The sequence below is a fragment of the Hypanus sabinus genome, chromosome 6 (assembly GCF_030144855.1).
Source record: "Hypanus sabinus isolate sHypSab1 chromosome 6, sHypSab1.hap1, whole genome shotgun sequence".
Classification (NCBI taxonomy): domain Eukaryota; kingdom Metazoa; phylum Chordata; class Chondrichthyes; order Myliobatiformes; family Dasyatidae; genus Hypanus; species Hypanus sabinus.
This window is the reverse complement of record NC_082711.1, coordinates 172,280,212-172,303,684: the sequence shown is the minus strand read 5'-3', so window position 1 is coordinate 172,303,684 and position 23,473 is coordinate 172,280,212. Positions and strand designations below refer to the sequence as shown.

General features: G+C 43.3%; 1 protein-coding gene across 3 annotated transcripts in view; it reads left to right on the top strand.

The window, feature by feature from the left end:
- Positions 1-17,659, top strand: part of ulk2 (unc-51 like autophagy activating kinase 2) — a 128,639-nt gene extending 110,980 nt beyond the window's left edge. For all 3 annotated transcript variants that reach the window (XM_059973567.1, XM_059973566.1, XM_059973569.1), the window contains 5 exons: positions 3,157-3,335; positions 5,191-5,309; positions 5,912-6,069; positions 7,845-7,980; positions 9,844-17,659. In XM_059973567.1, coding sequence (XP_059829550.1) covers positions 3,157-3,335; positions 5,191-5,309; positions 5,912-6,069; positions 7,845-7,980; positions 9,844-9,911 — 660 coding nt within the window. In that variant the 3' untranslated portion in view covers positions 9,912-17,659. The remainder of the gene's footprint in view (positions 1-3,156; positions 3,336-5,190; positions 5,310-5,911; positions 6,070-7,844; positions 7,981-9,843) is intronic.
- The last annotated feature ends 5,814 nt before the right edge of the window (positions 17,660-23,473 follow it).

The window sequence follows — 23,473 nt, the reverse complement described above, 5'->3', positions numbered from 1 at the left end:
AGAGTAAGTTGGCACAACTTTGTGGGCTGAAGGGCCTGTACTGTTCTGTATGTTCTATGAATTTAAAAAATCATGATTGAACCATTCATAACATGAGTGAAAGCTGCCAACTTCCAAGTTTGTTCCGTTTTAAGTGTTGTAACAGAGCAAAGCTCATATTGTAATCTACACAGGCTGACATTAATCATAGAGTACATTTTCACATGTTTCACAAGTAAACATTATAATCTCTACAGCTGAAAGTACAATTGTCCCGTGCTGAGCCTTAATGATTGTGGATTTAGATTATTTTTGCAATTCCTAAATTGTTGAACTGGTCTTTTGTTATGAGTGAATGCAACCTGATACTGTGTTAAAGATTTAAAAATTAACTTTTTTTTTATATCACATCTACACAGAAACATCAAAGCCTACAGTGAAATGCTTTATTTGCATCAACGACCAACACAGTTTGAGTACATGATGGGGGCAGCCCGCAAGTGGTATCATCTTTCTGGCCCCAACATAGCATGCCTACAACTTACTAACCCTAACCCATGCGTTTTCGAACTGTGGCAGGAAACTGCAGCAGTCAGAGGAAACCCATGTGGCCACGGGGAGAACATACAAACTTCTTACAGACAGTGGCAAGAATCAAACCTTAATCTTCTGACTCTGGCGCTGTAAAGCATTATTACCATAGCCGTTACACAACCGTGTCACCCAGATCTTTCAATACGTGGTGCTGGTTTACTGTTTTGAATTGTCCAGTGTAGGTGCAGTATTCACAGTTTGATGCCTGCTCTGAGCCAACTTAATAAACTGTGACCCATGCTGTGTTTAAGTCATTGTTTACTTCTCTACAGGGTAGTCTTGATGTTCATGAACAAAACCAAAACCCCTTTCCATCACAATGCCATAGCTCAGTGTTGGGATTGATGACAAAGGGAGGTTTAATGGTATTAAAGCCAACAGTCTGAAAATCCCATGAACTGTTTGAATATTCCAAATGTTTGACCCTATATTCTTTACACTGTTACTAAGATTTCTGGCCTATTTTCAATGTGGACGAGCTTCAGGAAACAGTGCAGTGATATTGGCTGGGAGCCCGTGCAGAAAATACAAATTCACACTGCTCAAAATGTCAGTGGTAGCCTAGTAATGGTTGCTACCAACACATCCAAATGGTGTGAAAAACTCTTATGATAGGCCTGCACTGAATCCCCCGATACAACCAGTATAGATCTTTGGCTCTGTTTTAGTGGCAGACCTTGTGAAGCTGCTTGAAGTGGTACTCCCACCAAAGGCACAGCAAAAATAAACCTGTTATGTCCCCAGGCATCTCTGTCGTGGTGTCATGTTTACCTCATTGCACTATATCAGGGAATTATGTCAACCACAATGCTGCAAAATAGAACATGAGCTGCTAGGACTGTGCACATCTTGGATCGCCACAGTAAAATGCTGGTAGAGCACTGTGGGTTTCCTGAGGTTAACAACGGATGTTTGCCATGTGAATTCCACAACCTCCCAGCTTGTCGTGATTGACAATTATAGCATAAACAGCACTAGAATTCCTGGTGTCTTAGAGGAGGCACAAGAAGAACCATTTCTCAAACCATAACTTTCTCTGGCACCATGACACGAAAAAGATTAGGTGGAATTATAGTTCTGGACTGTAATAATGTGCTTTGGTAGAGGCAGAATTGAAGGAGGCAAGCTTATATGGAGAAATTGTTGCTTGGATTGTTTTTGTTCTGGTCTTTTATTACCATAAGTGGTAATAAGTTAGTTTACAACTAGATTTAACCAGATGCTGGAAATCCAGAATAGTGCACACGTAGTGCTGGAGGAACTCATCAGGTCAGGCAGCATCTATGGAAAGGAATAAACAGTCAGCATTACAAACCAAGATCTTTCATCAGTCCTATGTTGACTGTTCATTCATTTCCTCAGGGGCTCCCTGGCTTACTGAGTACCTCCAACATTTTGTGTGTGTTAAAACTAGACTTAAAGTTTCTGTTTCATTGAATAATGGAGGTGACCATACAATTAAATTCTTGAGATACTCAGATGGTTTGTACAACAGAAACTGTAGATCTATTCCCAGGTCTCTTGCTGGGTTTTCTCCCTAAGCATGCTCCAATCCTGAGACCTTTATTACATATGCTGTGTAGTACGTCAGCAGCTGCTGCTTCCTTCCAGTCTCACGAGGATAAAGAACAGCTGAGTATAAACAAACTAACAGTGTCTTATTTCAGAAAGCTGAGATCTTCCTGAAAATAGTGGACCATACCCTTTATCACTTCCACTGTTTCTTAATGACTTCTGGGGACAGTGAAAACGCATCAAAATAAAACTGTTATGTTGATTATTGTTCCAATCTGAGAAATTGCGTTTTTGTTCTGTTCTTGGCAAGTGTTTCCTGTTTAAAATGGGTGCCACTTATCCACACACAATGCTGGTGGAACACAGCAGGCCAAGCAGCATCTATAGGAAGAAGTACAGGCGACGTTTTGGGCTGAGAACGTCACCTGTACTTCTTTCTATAGATGCTGCCTGGCCTGCTGTTTTCCACCAGCATTTTGTGTGTTTTGCTTGAATTTCCAGCATCTGCAGATTTCCTCGTATTTGCCACTTAGTTATTTTGGTTCTATAGGTAACTGAGGCATAAATTCCTCCAGCTGCACAGTGCAAACTACATTGTGCCACTTAGCTCCAAATCAGAACCAACCACCACCCCCCCCCCCCACTCGTCTGCCTTTTGTTAACTATACAGATGGTCATTTTAAAATATTCTGTTTATTCTATTTTATAAATCCATATCCAAATAGTTTAAAGTCAAAACTGTGTTTATAATTATCTACTGAGAGGCAGCACTCTTAAGATATCTGGATGGCAGGGGCATGGAGGGCTATGGTCCTGGTGCAGGTCAATGGGAGTAGGCAGTTTAAATGGTTTGGCATGGACTAGATGGGCTGAAGGGTCTGTTTCTGTACTGTGCTTCTCTATGGTTCTTAACATATGATCTCCAATATAACTTTAATTCAGATCTGAAGTCTTATAATAACGTATTGAAGTGAAGTTGATGCACTATTACTGATTTCTTTTGTATGGAATTGTTTCCAATAAAAATTGGAAACTAAAGTAACTTTTCCTTTTGTCCTTTATTAACAGAGAGAGCATACGGATACCTTGCGCCACCTGAATACAATGCTGACGTTTGCAGAGTGCATTATGGACATTGCAGCAACAAAAGGAGGTAGCTTAGACCTGGGGACCTCTGCTGCCTCTCTGTACCAAATCCAGGAGAGCATTGTGGTCGACCAGATCAGCCGTCTCAGCAAGGAGTGGGGGTTCGTATCTGCATCATTACAAATCTCCTTATCCAGAACTGCTTTTAAAATTGTATTGATGTGCTGACATTGGAGAGGGTTAAAAGGAGATTCACAAGAATGATTCCAAGAATCACATGAGGAGCGCTTGGTGGCTCTGGACCTGTACTCACTGGAATTTAGAAGAATGGAGGGGGTGTTTCCTTGAAATGTCAAAGGGCCTCAATAGAGCGGATGTGGAGAGAATGTTTCCTATAGTGGGAGAGTCTAGGACCAGAGGACACAGCCTCAGAATAGAGGAATGTCCACTTAGAACAGAGATGACGAGGAATTTCTTTAGCTGGAGGGTGGTGACTCTGTGAAATTGATTGTCACAGGCAGCTGTGGGGGCCAGGTCATTGGGTGTAGTTAGGACAGAGGTTAATCGGTTCTTTGTGAGTCGGCATGAAAGTTTATGGGGAGATGGCAGGTGAATGAAATTAAAAGGGAAATGAATCAGCCATGATCAAATGGTAGAGCAAACTTGATGGGCCAACTGGCCTGATTCTGCTCATGTCTTACAGTCTATGGATTGAATTAAGTGCTATAAACTTTTATGCAAGATGTTAATATCAACATTTAAAGATGTTTAGACATGTATCAGAATCAGATTTAATATCACTGACATGTTGTGAAATATGTTATTTTGCAGCAGCAGTACAGTGCAATGCATTAAAAACTATAAATTGTAATAAATATACATTAAAAATAAAATAAGTAATGCAAAAAGAGAGCAAAAATAGTGAGGTGGTGTTCATTGTCCATTCAGAAATCTAATGGCATAGGGGAAGAAGCTGTTAATGATTAGGAACGAATGTTTAGCGCAGGAGTTCCCAGCCTGTAGTTTGCTAACTCCTTGCTGAATGTTATTGGTCCATGGCATAAAAATGGTTGGGAACCCCTGGTTTGGAGTAAAATGAGACAAATGCAGGCAAACGGGAGCAGTTGAAATGGGCATCTTGGTTCGAATAGATGGGTAGAGCCTTTCTCTGTAACTATGTAAATATGAACTACTTTCTGCCTATGAAGTGACACGATAGTAATTGAAATATTTGTCGTATTATAAACATAAAAACATCCTTAAGCTTCTGTTTATATTGCAACATTCCCTATCTAAGTGATGACCTACATTGGGCAGGTTGACTGTGGTCATTGTGTCCTAGATGTCAAAGTCGATACACAAGCCGGGTAATACGATATAGAGAGCAAGCTGTTGCCCATGCAACAGACTACCTCTCTCCACGCTGCTGATAAATCCAGAGAAATGGCAGAGACTGATACAGTTCTGCATCAATAACTTGCCTTTGTCACTTCTGACAGTAGAAATGGTTCTGCTTGGCTTATTAGTTAAGCCACATATGAAGACCTGGAGTTGGACCTGATGGTCAGAAGTTATTTGAGATGCACACCATTGGGAGCAATTATTAGGTAGTCAGTACGCATACTACTACCACCCCTATGGATACCTTAAATATCCATAGTTAATCTGTTCTCAGTGACTCGTGATACTCCAAGAATCATGCATGGGGAGCTGATGCATACAGTTGTCAGGTGAATAGTTTTAAAGAACACTTATTATGAAAGTGTACCTATAATAACCTTAAGGAACAACTAACTGAAAAATTTATTCTGGATTTGTCACTCCGACCAATTGGTAAGTGTTAAAACATAGTGGTTCTATTCTATTGTTCATTTGAAATTGGTATAAAAAACAGATTACTGCAGTCTGTTGCCAGTAACAGCCGAAGTGTAACTTTTCTGAGGAGTTGAAGGTTCCCGAAGGTATTTGCGGGTTTGGCTGAATGTTACATTTAAGTTAATGCTGTTTATTCTGCAGACAAGTGGAGCAGCTGGTGCTATACATGAAAGGAGCACAACTTCTGGCGTCATCTTTGCACCTTGCCAAAGACCGGGTTAAATCAGGCAAGCTGAACCCATCCACAGCAGTTAAGCAAGGTATTTGGTGGCACTTAGTATGAAAATTCAAAACATTGGATTATTGACATGTTTTTAATTCTTTATATAAAGTTCCCAGAAGGAAAAGGAACTGTTTCAATAGGGTGGAGTAGGCTTGTCAAGTAAGGACAAAACTAAGTCGAAAGCCAGATTTATTCTTAAATGGGAAAAGTTTCTAATTTCTCTTCTAACTTGGTGCTTTGCAATTTAATATCTCCCTCATTTCTGTTGTCGTTTACTCAACTAGTACGCCATGGGTTTCAGAAGATGAAGCTCCATATTCAGTCCCTTGTGGTTCACCTGACCTTGCTCTACTTGCATTTGCCATTGAAGCAGAAAAAAATGTTAATTCCCACTGTACAGCTGTCTGCAGGAGAGGCAGAGAGCTAAACATTGCACAATGCCAATTTGTGGGTGAATCATTGGTTACAGTGTTAAAGCCAAGCACTAATATCAAAGCTGTTTATTGGACTACAGTTATGTACATAGATAGATTGTCGTATACAGTAATAATGACAGGGGCTTAAAATTAAAAAATGTTTTTGTTGGCAGAAGTTAGTATAATGTGTTGCACTATTCACCCCCTGTGTTTTCTTGGACAGTTGTTAAAAATCTGAATGAACGTTACAAGTGTTGCATCTCGTTTTGCAAGAAACTTACTGAGAAACTGAATCGCTTCTTCTCCGACAAGCAGAGGTTTGTGGATGAAATCAACAGTGTCACTGCAGAGAAACTGATTTACAGCTACGCTGTAGAAATGGTAATTGTCATGTGTTTTTGCTACCATCTCTGTGGCCAAGTGTTGTTCTGACAGAGGAGAGAATGATTTGATTTTTATAACAAGGATTTTTATATAATAAGGATAACTAAGGATTGGATGATGTGAACAGTGCAGCATAGTTCAGGTCCTTCAGCGTTCAGTGTTGTGCTGGTCTTGTAACCTACCCTCACGCCAGTCTAACTCTTCCCTCCTATATAGCTCTCAATTTTTCTATCATCTATGTGTCTTAAGATTTTCTTAAATATCCATAGTTAATCTGTTCTCAGTGACTCATGATACTCCAAGAATCGTGCATACAGTTGTCAGGTGAATAGTTTCAAAGAACATTTATTATGAAAGTGTACAGTTTACAATCCTGAGATTCGTCCTCCCACGGGCAGCCACAAAACAAAGAAACACCATGGAACCCATTCAAAGAAAACATCAAACACCCAATGCACAACAAAAAAAGACCAAATCACGGAAACCAAAAAGCAAGCAGATAACATACGGAATATTAAACCTCACACCACAGAGACCCTGAAATGGTCCAGGAGTGATAGCCACTGAGTCAATTCAGTTCTGCACTGTGTCATTGACCGCAGAGCCAGTCCACTCCCAGTGCTGCCATCGAATCGCACAATTGGCAAAAGGAGTGACCAGAAGCACATGGGACATGAACCTCAGAGTCCTCCAAAAACAAGTCCACGGCTGAAGTGCACGTTGCACAAAGTCCCCCCAAGAAAGAGTCCCACAGACAAGACCTGTAGCCTCCTCCGAAAGCAGCGAGAGGGAGACTGATCAAGCGCAGGCAGACGGTGCTGAACACCCACTTGTCTTCTGCTCTCGTCCTTGTCAATTTCAATCGACAAGGAGTAATGGAGCCAGCTGTGGAATCTTGTTCTGCCGTTGAGAAATGATGATCGCACACTCCGCTCACAGCCTCACCAAATTCCCCAGGAGTCAGCTCAAAAACACATCAACAAAATGGAAATTACAGGCTGCAACCGATCGCAGTTCAGGAGAAGAAACAAATTTAAAAGAAGACATAATAGTTTTGTGAGCAGTCAGCAAGATGTCACTGTTGGTCACTAATGCCATTTTGTGTATTACAATAGTAATTTGGGGCTATGTTTTAAAATTTTGTCTCTATTTTCTTTTTAATATAGCATTGTCAGAGGCTGAAGGATGACCTGATAAAAGTATATAAAACTCTGAGAGTACAGAGTCAGTGTTCTTCCCCCAGGGTAGATATATAAAGTAGTTGAGAACATAGCTTTAAGGTGAGGGGTGAGGGGAACAGAAGTTTAAAGGAGATTTACAAGAGGGTTTTCCACAGAGTGGTAGGGCCTCACAACATACAGATGGGTAAGTAGATAATGATAGCAACGTCTAAGAGACATTTAGACAGACACATGAAAAGGAAGGTGCCGTAACACGATAACCATGCACACAGCATTAGTGTGCAGAAGAATATCTCTGAATGTACAACACATCGAACCCTGAAGTGGATGGGTTACAGTAGCAAAAAAGTGGCCACTGAAAGTATGTCTGTGTACATTTCAGAAGCAATAATTTAATTCTAAATAGAATGACACCATACAATACCATTCAGCCAGTCATACTTCCATTCTGTTTAATCCCACACCTTTGCTTTTTCAATAACAGCTTGTATCTCTAATGGCAATATCTGCCCTGGTATACAGGCACAGTACTGGGTTAGTACAGTGCACTAAACTCTCGAATTGTCAGCTCTGTCTCTTTTGCAACTCTAGGTGCAGTCAGCAGCATTGGACGAAATGTTCCAGCAAACAGAAGACATTATGTACCGGTACCATAAAGCAGCATTGCTGTTGGAAGGCTTAACGAAGACACTACAAGATCCTGCAGATATTGACAACATCCTCAAATGTAAGAACAAAAAGCTGGGTCAATTAAAAACAAGTTCTGAAACTGCATGGCTGCTGAGTGCAAGTTCCTCTCTGTTGTAAGACCACGGCTGACATGCTATACACTCCACCACTCTTAAGAGATTAATTCTGCAGTTTTTAAAGATTAAAGATTAGCTCTATTTGTCACCAGTACATCAAAACATATAATGTTTTTTATTGATGACCAGCTCAATCCAAAGATGTGCTGGGGGCACCATGCTTCTAGCGCCAGAGTAGCATGTCCACAACTTACTAACCTAACCCTTATGTCTTTGGAATGTGGGAGGAAGCTGAACACCCGGACGAAACCCACACGACCATGGGGAAAACGTACAAACTCCTTACAGACAGCAGTGGAATTGAATGCTGGCATTGTAAAGAGTTACGCTAACTGCATCTCTGATGTTTGAACCTTCTCCCCATTTAGATAATTGTCCAGTTCCTTTTACCAAAGTGCATTATTGTACATTTCCCAATACTTTTTTACATCTGCCACTTTTTTACCTGTTCTTCCAATTTATCTAAGTCCCGCTGCAATTGCATTGCTTCCTCAGCACGGCCCACCCCTCCACCTGTCTTCGTATCATCTGCAAACTTTGCCACAGAGCCATCAATTCCATTAGCCAAATCATTGACAAACAATGTGAAAAATAGCGGTCCCAATACTGATCCCTGAGGAACACCACTAGTCGAGGGGAAGCCAACCAGAAAAGACCCCTTTTATTCCCACTGACTATCTCCTGCCTGTCAGCCGTTCCTCTTTCCGAGCAGTTGGAATAAATTAGTGGGATAAACAAAATCCAGGATGGTGTATTTTGTTCATCTAGTCCATCCCATGTTTTTTTTTAAATCTACTCACAGCTGCACAGTAGGAGTTGCAGTAAAGTAAGGGTTAAAGACGACATCCAGGCAAGCATGACTGCTGAGGTGTGTAGTCATTCCCAGACAAGTGAGACCAGCCAAAGCCACCCCTGCTTATTGCAGACGAGATAAGCGAGGATGTCTGTGGCAGTGTGCCTTCAACCCAGACAAGTGGAGCCTCTGAAATGAGACCTTTCCTAGAAAGGTCTTTGAAGAATATAGCTTCCTGTTATACAGTAGGGATAAGTCCTGATGAAGGGTCTTGGCCTGAAGTGATGACTGATTACTCTTTTCCATGGATGCTCCCTGGCCTGCTGAGTTCCTCGGGCATTTTGTGCTTATTGAGGGGGTGCAGAGGACAAACAAGATAGGAAATACAGCAGAAGGATATGAAACACACCAAATGCTAAGAGACAGTTACCTTATTAACTTCAAAGTATCATCAGTTGTTCACTTGTTATTTCCATTGACTTTTAATACCTTTATTAAGAATGGTGATTGATTTTGCACGTAAGGACTCCACAGTTTACCAAATGGTCAATATCTGTAACTAATAGGCCAATTCTATATAAAAATAGTATTTTTCTGTCCTGGTTTCAGAGCAGTGTGGGTGACAGGGGCTGTGCTGTTCTTGTACACAAGCAAAATAAAGTATGCTTGAGAAGTAAATGTGCTTGTGTTCTGAGTCCAGTTATCAGCAATGACAGCGCTTTCCTTCTAGTCTGCTGTGTGATACTATAGATCTATTGGAACCATGTTAAGGTTTGTAAAATTGGGTTGTGTGTTTGTGTCAGCTGGGAGTACTTGGGTAATACAGCTGAGGTATGATCTGGAGAAAGTGCCGCCCTGAATGGACAGGGAGATTGATGAGTCCTTTGTGTTGAGGAAAAATATAACCAGTTTTGCATGAATTAGAGTTGTATGTGGAGACAGACCTGCTGGAAAAATTAATGTTGAAATAAAAATGTCTTTTGTTTTGCAGACAAAGCCAACATTGAGCGCAGACTCTCAGCTCTGTGTCATGCCCCAGTGGCTTTGTACGACAACTAGCCTTCCGGAATGGACCATGTGCAACAATGCAGGGACCACTGCCTCTCCTGGAATCTTGGAGTTGCCTTTTTCCCCAACCCTGCTCCCAACAACCCACCCACCCGTTATTTGGAAAACGGTCCACACTGGGTTTGTTTTGTTCTCCACAGCCTATGCCAATCCACCAGGTGAAGAACGATCAATTTTTGTTTTAGAAGAGTTACCAAAGAGGAGTTGTTGTTTCAAGAGAAAGGAAATATATGTATAAATACAGATTAATACTTCTGAAAGCCCCCTCAGACATTTAGCATATTCTTTCATTTCAGTTTACCTTGTGGGGCAGTGACTGCTTCTGGCTCCCAAAGCCACCCGATTGCTGGAATTTGTTAAGATAAGCATGAATGAAGCTGAAGTCTGTACTCCACGTTCATTGAAAACTCAAGGGGTACTTAGAAACGTGTCTTCAGAATAAACAGCAAGGCTTACAAAGGAACTTTGTGCCCTGTCTGTTGTGCATGGGACACGCTGACAGATTGGACTCCTGTCACTGAAACTATTACCTTTTTATAAGAGACACTAATGGTGTGATAAGTGAATAGATGTTACTTACGGAATTTGTATGTTTTACCATGATCCTTGCACAGCCGTTCAGAGGCACGCAGTGCCTTGTGTCTTCAGATGTTTCATCAAATTCACCTCCACCCATGGAGAAGAGCACTTTATGTGACTAAGAAGTTAACAAAAGGACAGTAAGAGATGGAGTGGCCCACCCCATCGCATAAACTGCAAACCAGATGCCACACTGGATGGACTGGAGAGAGGGGACTTCCTTGATTTTACTTTTTTGTGTAGCTCCCTGGGCAGGAGTTTCTGAAATGGCGAAGACTGTGCTCCTATGGACAACCACTTCTGATTGCACTACTGTGGACCTTTCATAACATTATGCAGAACTCCTCACAGAATGGAGCATCTTAAAAGGAATGAAGAAAAGTTAATGAACAGTAACGGAAAAGAATAAACCATCCGGGTAGTATAAGCTCGAAAGGCATTCGACAGAGGACATTTTAACGTTTGGAGCCTAAAGCACAGAGTGCTTGACACTTCAACGCAAAAGACTGCAAAAAAAAAAGCCTGTATTATTACAAGCCTTTCCATTTTTTTTTACATATTAAATACTTGAGTAGTTCATATAGAGCAACTATCTGTATATAATGAAACTAGTATTTTTCCTCTTATTTTGCCATCGATTGCTGACTTTTAAACAATTATTTTTTGGCTGTCTTTATGTTATGCATGTGATAAGTGTGACTGTGCCATTGGGCCTAATAATATTGCTGATGATGCTGTTTCTGCAGACAGTATTATGTAGATAAGCATTTTTCCTGTAGAATGAGAACCTATTGTACAGACTAACATAATCCTTGGGTATTTTCAGGGGTGGAAAAAAGTATTGGGACTCTGGTAACCAATCCAACAAGCACAATCATCTCTTTGTATTATGTGTGATTGAGTTAGGATGAATCAGGATCAGTCTTGGATAGCTGTGTGGAGGACTACAGCTGAGCTAGCTAGTGTATCTTACAAAAGGAGAAGTTTCTGAAAGTAGTGATTATAAATTTTATTTCTTAAAATAGTAGCTTAGGAAAGGAATAGACATTTGTGATGTGTGATTCTCAGGTTGGGAATGGGAAGCGTTCAACTATTCTGTTTCTTTCTCTCCGTGCATCAATTCTTACCTTTTGAAATTGGGTTCTCGGTGATTTGTACACTCAGTGGCCACTTTGTTAGGTACACTCCTGTACCCAAAGGGAGCCGCAGAATACCACACCGATTACCGCTCCTGTGGAACCCAGCGTGCTCTCCTGCTGCTGTAGCCCAACCACTGAGAGGTTTGACATGTTGTGAGTTCAGAGATACTCTAACGTACACCACTGTTGTAACACGATCTTGTCAGCTTGAACCAGTCTGGCCATTCTCCTCTGACCTCCCTCATTAACAAGGCAACTTCACCCACAGAACTGCTGCTCACTGGATGTTTTTTTGTTTCTTGCCTCACTCTCTGTAAACTCTAGAGACTGTTGTGCGTGAAAATCCCAGGAGATCCGCAGATTCTGAAATACTCAAGCCACCTCATTTGGCACCAACAATCATTCCATGGTAAAAATCACTTGGATCACATTTCTTCCCCTTTCTGATGTTTGGTCTGAACAACAACTGAACCTCTTGACGACGTCAGCTTGATTTTCTACATTGAATTGCTGCCACGTGATTGGCTAATCAGATATTTGCGTTAACAGGCAGATGTTCAGGTGTACCTAATTTAAAAAGTGACCACTGAATGTATACCGTTGTTTAACTGCCCCAACAGACCAGGAGCAGCGTTGACCACTGCACGCAGAACAACCTCTCCAGCATTCTGTTCCAGAGCTGTTCAATATCTTTTCCACCCTTGGGCATTTTTGTTCTCCATTTTTTTTAATGTTTCTCAGCTGCTCAAGTACTTGAATATTAAACATTAACAATCATGTTTAATTTCCCAGAGACAGTTTGTGGAAATATTTCCAATGTAGCAATGGATTTGGCTTGTTTATGAAGCTTGTCACCCCTTTCGTTCCCTCCCCCCCCCCCCACACACACACACACACTTTATATTATGAAAAGTAACCAATGTGTACATTTATTTATCTGTAAGCGATTCCATTAATTTTGAAGACCTTTTATTTATAAAATATTTGTACTATTAGATCTTTAATAGTGTTTCTACCTCTCATTGTGTATAACAGCATGCATACTCTTTAAGAAATCAGGTTGCAAACAGTCATTTGTTATGTAGCAGCCTTTTTAATATGGCCTGTATAGATGTACATTAAAAGGCAGAAATAAAATTGACCTGGAATATTAATAGATTGACTTATATTGATCTGCTTTGAGCAGTGAGTGTTCTAGTTACATTTTACTGGCTTGGCACCATATATTTTTCGATTCAGAGGGCACATTTCCATAGGAGCAGAACTCAGCCATTTTGGCCCATCATATCTGCTCCATCATTCCATGATTGCTGATTTATTTTCCTTTCAACCCCATTCTCCTGTCTTTTTCCCATAGCCTTTGATGCCCTGACTAATCAAGTACCTATCGACCTCTGTTTTAAATATACCAGATGACTTGGCCTCCGCAGCTGTCTGTGGCAATGGCCTGTAAGGAGTTTGTACATTATCCCCGTGACCGCGTGGTTTTACTCCAGATGCTCCAATTCCCTCCCACAGTCCAAAGACCTACCGATTGGTAGGTTGGTCGTTGTAAATTGTCCCGTGATTAGACTCAGGTTAAATCAGGTTGCTGGGCAGCAAGGCTTAAAGGGCCTGAAGGGCTTATTCAATAAATAAATAAATTTCCACAGATTCACCACCCCTGGCTAAAGAAATTCCTCCTCAACTTTATTGTAAAGGGGCATCCCTCTATTCTGAGGCTTTTGTCAGTGTAGATTTCAGTAAAGTTGTATGAAAACCGGGCTGAGAAGTGGCAGATGGAGTTCAACCCTGATAAGTGTGAAGTGGTTCATTTTGGTAGGTCAAATATGGCGGCAGAATATAGTATTAATGGTAAGACTCTTGGCAGTGTGGAGGATCAGAGGGATCTTAGGATCTGAGTCCATATGACACTCAAAGCAGCTGCGCAGTTTGACTCTGGTTAAGAAGGCACACGGTGTATTGGCCTTCATTAATCGTGGAATTGAATTTAGGAGCTGAGAGGTAATGTTACAGCTGTATCGGACCCTGGTCAGACCCCACTTGGAGTACTGTGCACAGTTCTGGTCGCCTCACTACAGGAAGGATGTGGAAGCCATAGAAAGGGTGCAGAGGAGATTTACAAGGATGTTGCCTGGATTGGGGAACATGCCTTACGAAAACAGGTTGAGTGAACTTGGCCTTTTCTCCTTGGAGCGACAGAGGATGAGAGGTGACCTGATAGAGGTGTATAAGATGATGAGAGGCATTGATCATGTGGATAGTCAGAGGCTTTTTCCCAGGGCTGAAATGGTTGCCACAAGAGGACACAAATTTCAGGTGCTGGGAAGTAGGTACAGAGGAGATGTCGGGGGTAAGTTATTTTTTATGCAGAGAGTGGTGAGTGTGTGGAATGGGCTACCGGCAATGGTAGTGGAGGCGGATACAATAGGGTCTTTTAGGAGACTTGGAAGGGTACATGGAGCTTAGGAAAATAGAGGGCTATGGGTAAGCCTAGTAATTTCTAAGGTAGGGACATGTTTGGCACAACTTTGAGGGCCGAAGGGCCTGTATTGTGCTGTAGGCTTTCTATGTTTCTATGAAATCTGAACATGTTTGTTGGATGGGGAAAGGGTGGATGCCCACAAAGGGGGAGGCTGTTTCCTGCCAAGCGCTCTGCAGCCAGCCGGCACTCTTTGTGGAGAGTACCTGGTAACGTCCTGCATTCACCTGTCACACAGCATCTGAGAAACAACGCCATCTGTGCGGAAAGTAGGTTCAGACCTGCATGCTCCTGTTCCAGAAGAACCTATCCTCTTGTGAATAACAAAAAGTGAGGTGTGGACAGAGCTGCAATTTGCATTTGTCAATACATGCAGTGCTGAAACAGGCTCTTTGGCCCATTCAGACTGTGCTGAACCGTTTGCCTAGTCTCATTGGCCTGCACTCACCTTCCATATACAGCATTGTTCAGGCTGCACTTGGAGTATTGTGAGCAGTTCTTGGCCCCTATCTAAGTGCTGATATTGGGGAGGTTCACAGGAATGAAATGAAAGGGTTAAAATCAGGAGGGTTTGGCTCTAGGCTTGCACTCACTGGAGTTTAGAAAATGAGGGGAAATCTCATCAAAACATTGAAAGGCCTAGATTGAGGATGTGGAGAGCATGTTTCCTACAGTGGGGGCAGTCTAGGATCAGAGGGCACAGCCTCAGAATCGAGGGGCATCCATTTAGAACAGATGAGGAAACATTTCTTTAGCCACAGGATGGTGAATCTGTGAAATTCTTTGCCAGAGAGCTGTCAGGCCATTTCTCTGGTTATAGTTAAGGTGGAGGTTGGTAGCTTCTTGATTAGTATGGGCATTAAAGATTATGGGTAGAAGGCAGGATAATGGGGTTGAGAGGGGTAATAAATCACCCATAATGGAATGAAGGAGCAAACTCGATGGGCTGAATGGCCTGATTCTGCTCTTAATGGTTTTAAATCCCTCCCATCCATGTACCTATCCAAACCCTTAAATGATAAAGTTGAACCCTCTGGCTGCTCATTCCACACACTCACCACCCTCTGAGTGAAAAAGTAAAAAATAAACATTTCACCTTCCACCCTTAACCCATGACCTCTAGTTTTGGTCTCACCCAGATTCAATGGAAAAATCCTGTTTGTGTTTACCCTCTCTCCCCCTCTTAACTTTGGTATACCTCAATCAAATCAGCCCTACACAACTGAGGGTTACATTACTTCAACAACAACTACAGTTTCCTGTAGTGGGGGAGTCTAGGGTCAGAGGCCACAGCCTCAGAAGAGGGACATCCATTTAGAACAGAGATGAGAAGGAATTTCTTTCACCAGAGGGTGGTGAATCTGTGGAATTAATTACCACAGACAGCTGTAGAGAACAAGTCAATGGATATATTCAAAGCAGAGGCTGATAAGGTTCTTGATTAGCAAGGACATCGGAGTTTATGTGGAGAAGGCAGGAGACTGAGGTTGAGAGGATAATAAATCAGCCATGATGGAATGGTGGAGAATACTCGATGGCCTGAATAGCCCAATTCTGCTCCTTTTTCTTATGACCTTATTGCATTAATTTGCTATCCTGAGCTGGTGAAGACTATAGTAGACTGAACTCTGTGAAATAGGTTTGCCTGCCGTGTAAGATGATAATTGTCTACCTGATGGTCTTAGAGTCTTATTAGGACTCAGCTAGATACCACAAACGTATTGCACCAAGTTGATTGAGTCCGGTGCCCTTCCTGAAGGATGTTAGTGAAATTATTGTGTTTTTAATTCCATCAAAGGCTAGTTATTAACTTTAAGCTAACCTTTGGATTGGAGTTCATAGGTCCTTGCCCAGTGCCTTAATTGCTCAATGTTCAAAGTAACTTTATTATCAAAGTGCATGAACAGTACATGTCACCATACACAACCCCGAGATTCATTTTCTTGTGGGCATTCACAGTAGGTACAAAGAATCAGTGAAAAACTACACACAAAGACGGACGGAAAATCAACGTGCAAAAGAAGACCAACTATGCAAATACTAAAAAGAAATACTAAATAATACTGAAAACGTGTGTTGTAGAGTCACTGAAAGCGGGGCCCATAGGCTGTGGAATCAGTGCAGTGTTGGGCTGAGTTATCTGCACTGGTTCAGGAGCCTGATGGTTAAAGGGTAATAATTGTTCCTGAAACTGATGGTGTGGTGCTAAGAAGGCTCCTGTACCTCCTGTTTGATGATAGTGGTGAACAGAAAGCATAGCCTGGATGGTGGGGCTCCCCAAAGCTGGAGGTTGCTTTCTTGCGACACCACTCCTTGTAGATGTACACAGTGACTTTTCCTTTGCCCTGTGATTCCATATTTTTGTGTCACATTACAGCTCATGGCTCCCCGCACCCCACAAACAACAAAAAGTCGTCTTCATCAATTTTACTTTCCAATGCTCACTTCCCTTTTTTTTGTTCCTTATGAAAACACTCTTACCGTCCAGAATTCTCCATTCGAATGCTGTCTCTACAACTTAACAAGTAGTTTGGTGTTTCCTTTTTAAAGATTAAAGATTAGCTTCATCGCATGTACATCGAAACATGAAATACATCATTTGCATCAACGACTAACACAGCCCATGCTTCCAATTCATACATACCATGCCCAGTACTCACTAACTGTAACCTGCACATTTTCATACTGTAGGAGGAACCCGGAGCACCCAGAGGTGACCCATGTGGTCACATGGAAAACATACAAACACCTTACTGACGTTGGGGGGGAATTGAACCTCAATCTTTTGACTCTGATTCTGTAAAGCTTTACGCTAACCGCGTCGCTACCACGCCACCCAGACCACAGTCCCTCTGTCAACATGTGGTGTTGGCCCACCATACTGACTTGTTGGGTTAAAAACCCTGGTGTAGATGTAGTGTTGACAGTTTGATGCCAGCTCTGAACCGATTCAATAATCCTCGTCACAGCAAATGCACGGGGAGGAATGGAATGCCGTGTTAATTAGTTTCTCCCCAGTGGTTTTTTGTTAGCAAAAGCAATGTGACCCTAAAGGAGTCTCTGAGCTCTGCTGTGCCCATTTCGTTCACCACCCCTGTTAAGGAACATTAAATACTATTGCGCACATGAAGGAAGAGACAATGTAGCCCATCGAGCCCCTACTAGCTCTGAGGACTTCCCATCGGTCCCATCCCCACACTTAATCAAATCGAACGTAGAACAGCTTCAGCCTACAATGATGTGCTGACCTTTTAACGCTGTTCCCTGTAAGCCGCACGGTGACGGAAATGCTCCCGTGCACATAGCCTTTGTTGCCACGCAACCGGAATTTTCTTTTATATGATGTTAGTATAATCTTTAAATCTGTGTAACATAATTGTGAAATACCCTGTAATTAATTATGTGTTAATGAATAAGTCCATAAATTTTCTAAATAACAAATCTTAACACAAGTATTACTTTGAAACATTTTAGATCAGGGGTTCTTAAGCTTTTGTATTGAAATACTATTATCAAAATATTAAAAAGCTAATTTGTGATATTTGTGTATTAAATAAGTACTGTAATTTCAAAATAGTGCTGATATTTTGACTTGTAAAGACTGTAATGTGATATGAAAATATCTGTGATTTCTGTTGCCGGTACTGCTGTGGTTTGCTGCCTGCATTCATATAAATTTCAGTTAGAGACTAGTGAAAATAAGGATGTAAATTTTTTTACCATCCAAGTTCATGGACCCCCTGGAATCTATCCACATACCCATGGTTAAGAACCGCTGTTTTAGAGCTTCAATGTATTTACATTGTCAGCGTTTCAAGTTACAACAATGTTACAAATTGTGATAATAAACACAATGGAAATCAGTAACTCATTGTTAATAACCAACAGCTCACTGAGCACCGACACCATCCAGGCAAAACCGTTCACTTTTGCCATCGTGCCAGTCAGTTGTTTTGACTGCCTGACACCGTTTACTTGTGTTGAGTTGTGGTTTGTATTTGTTTGTTTGCATATTATAAAAACAAACATTTATCAGGCCATAGAAAAATTACCAACTCAGAGCAATGCTTTCTCTGCATAGCTGTGAAAAAAGAAATTGGAGGCAACATTGCTCTTCAACCTACTGTAAGATCAATCTAACCTTCCCTCCAACACAGTCCTCCTATTCTTGCACAAATAGCCATCACCTCACCCTGATTCTGCCATTCATTTAAATGAACCCGTACGCAGACCCGACCCAACTGGCAATGTTTAGCCATTACTAACTTGGCATGTGCCGAGTGTTGCCTGGAAACAAAAACTTCTGAACACTTAGCTATTTCCCTGAAAGTGCTACTGGACTGTGCTGATGCTAGGTTTCAAGCCCAAAATGTTGACAACCCTCCCCTGCCCTTCAAATTCCCACAGACGCTGCTAAATGCTGAATTCTTCCAGTCTTGTTTGCTGCTCTAGGTCAGGAGTACCCAGCTCTTTTTGCCATGGACCCCTACCATTAAGTAAGGAGTCTGTTGTCCCCAGGTTGGGAACCCCTGGTGTAGATTGTAGCCATCTGAAGTCAGTTGGTCTCCATTAGGGCAGCAGAGATGGTTTATTGTTGTCAAATGTACTGTGAAAGGCATTGACCAATGGTCCAGCTGAGCTGCTCCCCGATCTTGTCAACTTACTTGCAAATATTTCGTCGCCACGCACGGAGGCATCGTCAGTGCACTGCTGATTGTGGTGTGTCCTCCAGATGCTTGGGTCGAGGTCTACAGGTTTGCTTACGAGGCAAGGTGGGCAAAATTCCAGACCACCGCTCGCCACACAACCAATCTGCGACGGGATTTCCTCCCCACGTCACAACTGACGTCCAGTCAGATGATGGAGAATTCCAGCAAGGCCAAGCATTCGGAGGACATGCCCACAATCAACAGCGCACTGACGAAGATGGCAAAATGTTCGTAGGTAAATTGCCAAGACCTGAGAACAACTCAACTGGATCATTGAAAGACATGGTTTGGCATGTCATCTATGTAAACTGTTCATCACATCAGCACATCGAGGTAGCACCAGGGGAAAAGCAGTAACTTAGCACAGACATTATGGGCCAAATGGCCTGTGCCTGTGTTATTCTGTTTCATGTTCAAAACATCTACTGGAGCATCCCTTTCGGGATGTGGAACAGATTTTAAGATGCAAGGTCACGATGAAGCAGACTATGAGGTCAAGCATCCATCTTATTGTAAAGGAGTCCATTCAGCACAGAGTCTGTACTAGCCCCTCACAATTGCATTGGTCCCAATTTCCTACTTAATTCCCCGGAAACATTTCTCTCACACGTGCTCAGTTGTCCTCCGGAGAAATTCTCAACAGCATTTTAAAGATTAGCTTTATTTGAGACATGCATTGTTTGCATCAGCGGCCAACAGGCAGTCTGAGGATGGTGGGGGCAGCCCACAAGCTCTCGATGCCAGCTTTCAGTAGTGTACCCACAATTTACCGACCCTCACCCGTACAACTTGAGAGGAAACTGGAAAAAGAAACCCATGTGGTCATGTGAAGATTATCCAGATTCCTTACAGACAGCAGCAGGGATCAAAGCTGGTGCTGAAAATTGATTCCGCTAACCACCACACTAGTGCGAAACCCCAACACAATAACAAATGCAACTCCCCCACACACATAATCATTCCTTTTATTGTGTAGACCTGGGGCTCCCAACCTTTCTTATGCCATGGACCAATACCATTAAACAAGAGGTCCGTGGCATCGAGAACCCCTGGTTTAGACTAATTGCCTCCAGCGTATAAAAGTCAGATTTGATCCTAGCCTGTAAGATCTGCCAACTAATAATTCAATATCCTACTGTTTCATTTTACTGACTTTTATTTCCAAATGTTGGTTTATCAGTAGTCTCCATGACAAGGACCAGGTGTGGTTAAACAATGGTTGAATGGCTGGATGACTCATCCAACATTTTGGATTGATTATCAAGGGAAACTAATTCAATTCCTAATGCTGGGAAATTATCTCCAGCTGATTAAATTTGAGAATCTCAGACGGTTTTTCATCAGAATCAGATTTATTCACAGCATTGTCAAGGACCCCTCTCATCCCTCCCACAAGTCTCTCTGATCTCCTGTTGTCAAGCAGAAGGTATCCCAGTATGAAAACAAGGACTGTCAGCCAGGCTTCTGCCCAGGCACGCCAGGATGCTGTACGCAGGGTAAATACAAGCAGGCTTTTCCCACTGAGTTTGGGTACAACTAGAACTAGGTTAAGGGTGAAAGTGAAATATTTAAGAGGTATCTGAGGGGACTTTCTTCACTCAGAGGGCAATGTGAGTGTGGAAGGAGCTGGTGGATGTGGGCTCGACTGCAATATTAAGAAGAGAAGTTTGGATAGGTACATGGACGGGAGGGATACGGTCCAGGTCTGGGTCAATGGGGCTAGGTAGAATAACAGTTTGGCAAGGACTAGATGGGCCAAAGGGCCTGTTTCTGTGCTGGTGTGCTCTATGACACTCTACGTTCTGAGTGTTGTCTGTCCCTCTCTGCAAGCGAGGTTTTCATCGCACCTGTACCTCACTGTACTCGTGCACGTGACAATAAACTCGACTCCCAACCTACTCATCTGCCCGGGAGGGGTTTTAATTGTTTGCTGTTACCCCTCTCGGGGCTGTCTGACAAATCAACCCTTAGCCCAGCCCCGGCCCTGGTGGACCTGCTCCTGGATCTTCTCGTGGCTCGGTATAGTAAAGCTTCTTTTCCCTCCCTCGTACTCCCCAAGCAAGTAAACTTCTGAGGAAGAAGGAAAGATAAAGGAAATCTAACGCTGTGTAAATGTTCTCCAGAAGTGCAGGAGATTAGTCTTCAGTTCCTAGAACTCGAAGAGATCTGGCACCTCTCCCTTGCCGTATGTGTGACACAGTAGCGTAACAGTTAGTGTAAGGCTTCACGGTGCTAGCGTCCTGGGTTCAATTCCCACCGCTACCTGTAAGGAGTTTGTACGTTCTCCCCGTGATCGTGTGGGTTTCCTCCAGATGCTCCCGTTTCTTCCCACGTCCCAAAGACATATGAGTTAGAGTTAGTAAGCTGTGAGTGTGCAATGTGTTGGTGTTGTACGCCCGGTGACACTTGCAGTCCGTCCCCCACACATCTCCAACTGTGTTGGTCAGTGATGCAAACAACACATTTTACTATCACAAGAGATTCTGCAGATGCTGGAAATCCAGAGCACACACACAAAATGCTGGAGAAACTCAGCAGGTCAGGCAGCTTCTGTGGAGAGGAATAAACAGTCGATGTCTTGGGCCAAGACCCTGAAACATGGACTGTTCATTTCTCTACTCCCCGACCTGCTGAGTTCCTCCAGCATGTGTTGAAACCCATTTCCCTGTAAGTTTCAACATTTCAATGTGTAGTACTTGAGACAAATAAAGCTAATCTTTCCTTCTCTCATCTTGTAACACCCTTTAACAAATTTGCTTCCCAGAAGCAAATGGATTTAACAATAAATCAGATTCCGTTATTACCTTAAACATCCCCAGCGTGAACACAGACAATCTCAAGACTTATGAAGTCTTGTTACTGGGTATGAATTCGAAGATGTTATCTCAACAACCAGGAGAGCGGAGCAGTGGGGTTAATTTTGGATTACTTCCATAAAGAGAGTCTGAGAGGAAGTCGAGGACCAACGTCTGTTTGTCACTGGAGGCTGGAAGCCAGTCCTGTGGTTAAAGGACTGTGTGTTGGTGGATGGGAGGGAGGAACGGGGTTGTTCTGCTGCTTGTCGTGTTCTGGGCTGTTCTGCTGAGCATCGTGGGCACGATACAGGACTGTGCAAAAATCATAGGCACCTCTACTTAGCTCGGGCGGCTAAGACTTCTGCACAGTACCGTAGCAATCTTACGTATCACACTGTACTGCCGCTGCGAGAAAAAAAAAACAAATTTCATGACCTCTGTGAGTGATGATAAACCTGATTCTGATATGAGTCTTTATTGTGGACTGAGAGTGGGAAGGGAGCAGGGAGAGGGGAATCATGATTGGGAAAAGGGGAGGGAGAGGGGAGGGAGTGGGAAGCAGCAGAGAAACATTCTGTAATGATCAATAAACCAATTGTTTGCAGTCGACCTTGCCTGGTGTCTCAGGGCTGGGTGTATCTGCACCTATGCCATCCCCACATCCCTGGCACTCCTTCTCTGCCACCTGTCCCACATTCCTCCTGTAGCACTCTATCCTCACCATTCCCAACACTTCAATCATTTTGCATTAAAATAGACTTTTTATTTTGAGGATACGAGTCAGCCCTTGTCTCCGAAAACAACGAGAGCCCCAGCCCCAGGCTGGTTCCAGCTTCCCTTCTTCCCCTCAATCTTTCCCTAATGGAAAAGCACAGTGTCCATGTGGAATTTGACCATGTGCTCTGCACACCCACGCCTACTCCTTCCCTCCCCCACTTTCTTATCCTCGCTTCCTCCCCTTCCCCTCCAGTCCTGGTGAAGGGTCTCGGCCTCTTTATTCCTCTCGGTAAGGGCCGCCTGGCCCTCAGCACTTTGTGTGTGTTACTGTGGATTTCCAGCATCTGCAGAGTCACAGGCATCTGTAGTGACTCATTACTCTGTGGCTAAAACAATTCCTCCCCATCTCTATTCTAAAGGGACACCCCTCCATTCTGGGGCCGTGTCCTGTACTGATGGAAACATCCTCTCCACGTCCACTCGATCCAGGCCTATCAGCGTCCGGTAGGTTTCAATGGAAGGGGAGAGAGGGAGGGGAGGGGAAGGGTGGGGACAGGAGAGGAGGGAGGGGGAGGGAAGGGAAGGAGAGAGAGGGGAGGGGAAGGATGGCGACAGGGAGGGGAGGGGAAGGATGGAGATGGGAGGAGGGGGAGGGGAAGGATGGAGACTGAAGGGGAGGGAGAGGGGAGTGGAGGAGATGGGTGGAGATGGGAGGGCTGGGGAAGGAGGGAGAGGGGAGGGTAAGGGATGGATGGAGATGGGAGAGGAGGGGAGTGGAGTGGGGGATGGATGGAGATGGGAGGGGAAGAATGGAGGGAGTGGGGAGAGGAGGAGGGTGGAGATGGGAGGGGAGGGGAAGGGATGGATGGATGGATGGAGCTGGGAGGGGAGGGGAGTGGAGGGGATGGATGGAGATGGGAGGGGAAGGATGGAGACGAGAAGGAGGGGAGTGGAGGGGATGGATGGAGATGGGAGGGGAAGGATGGAGATGAGGGGAGGTAGAGGGGAGTGGAGGAGATGGGTGGAGATGGGAGGGGAGGGGAAGGGATGGATGGATGGAGATGGGAGGGGAGGGGAGTGGAGGGGATGGATGGAGACGAGGGGAGGGAGAGGGGAGTGGAGGAGATGGGTG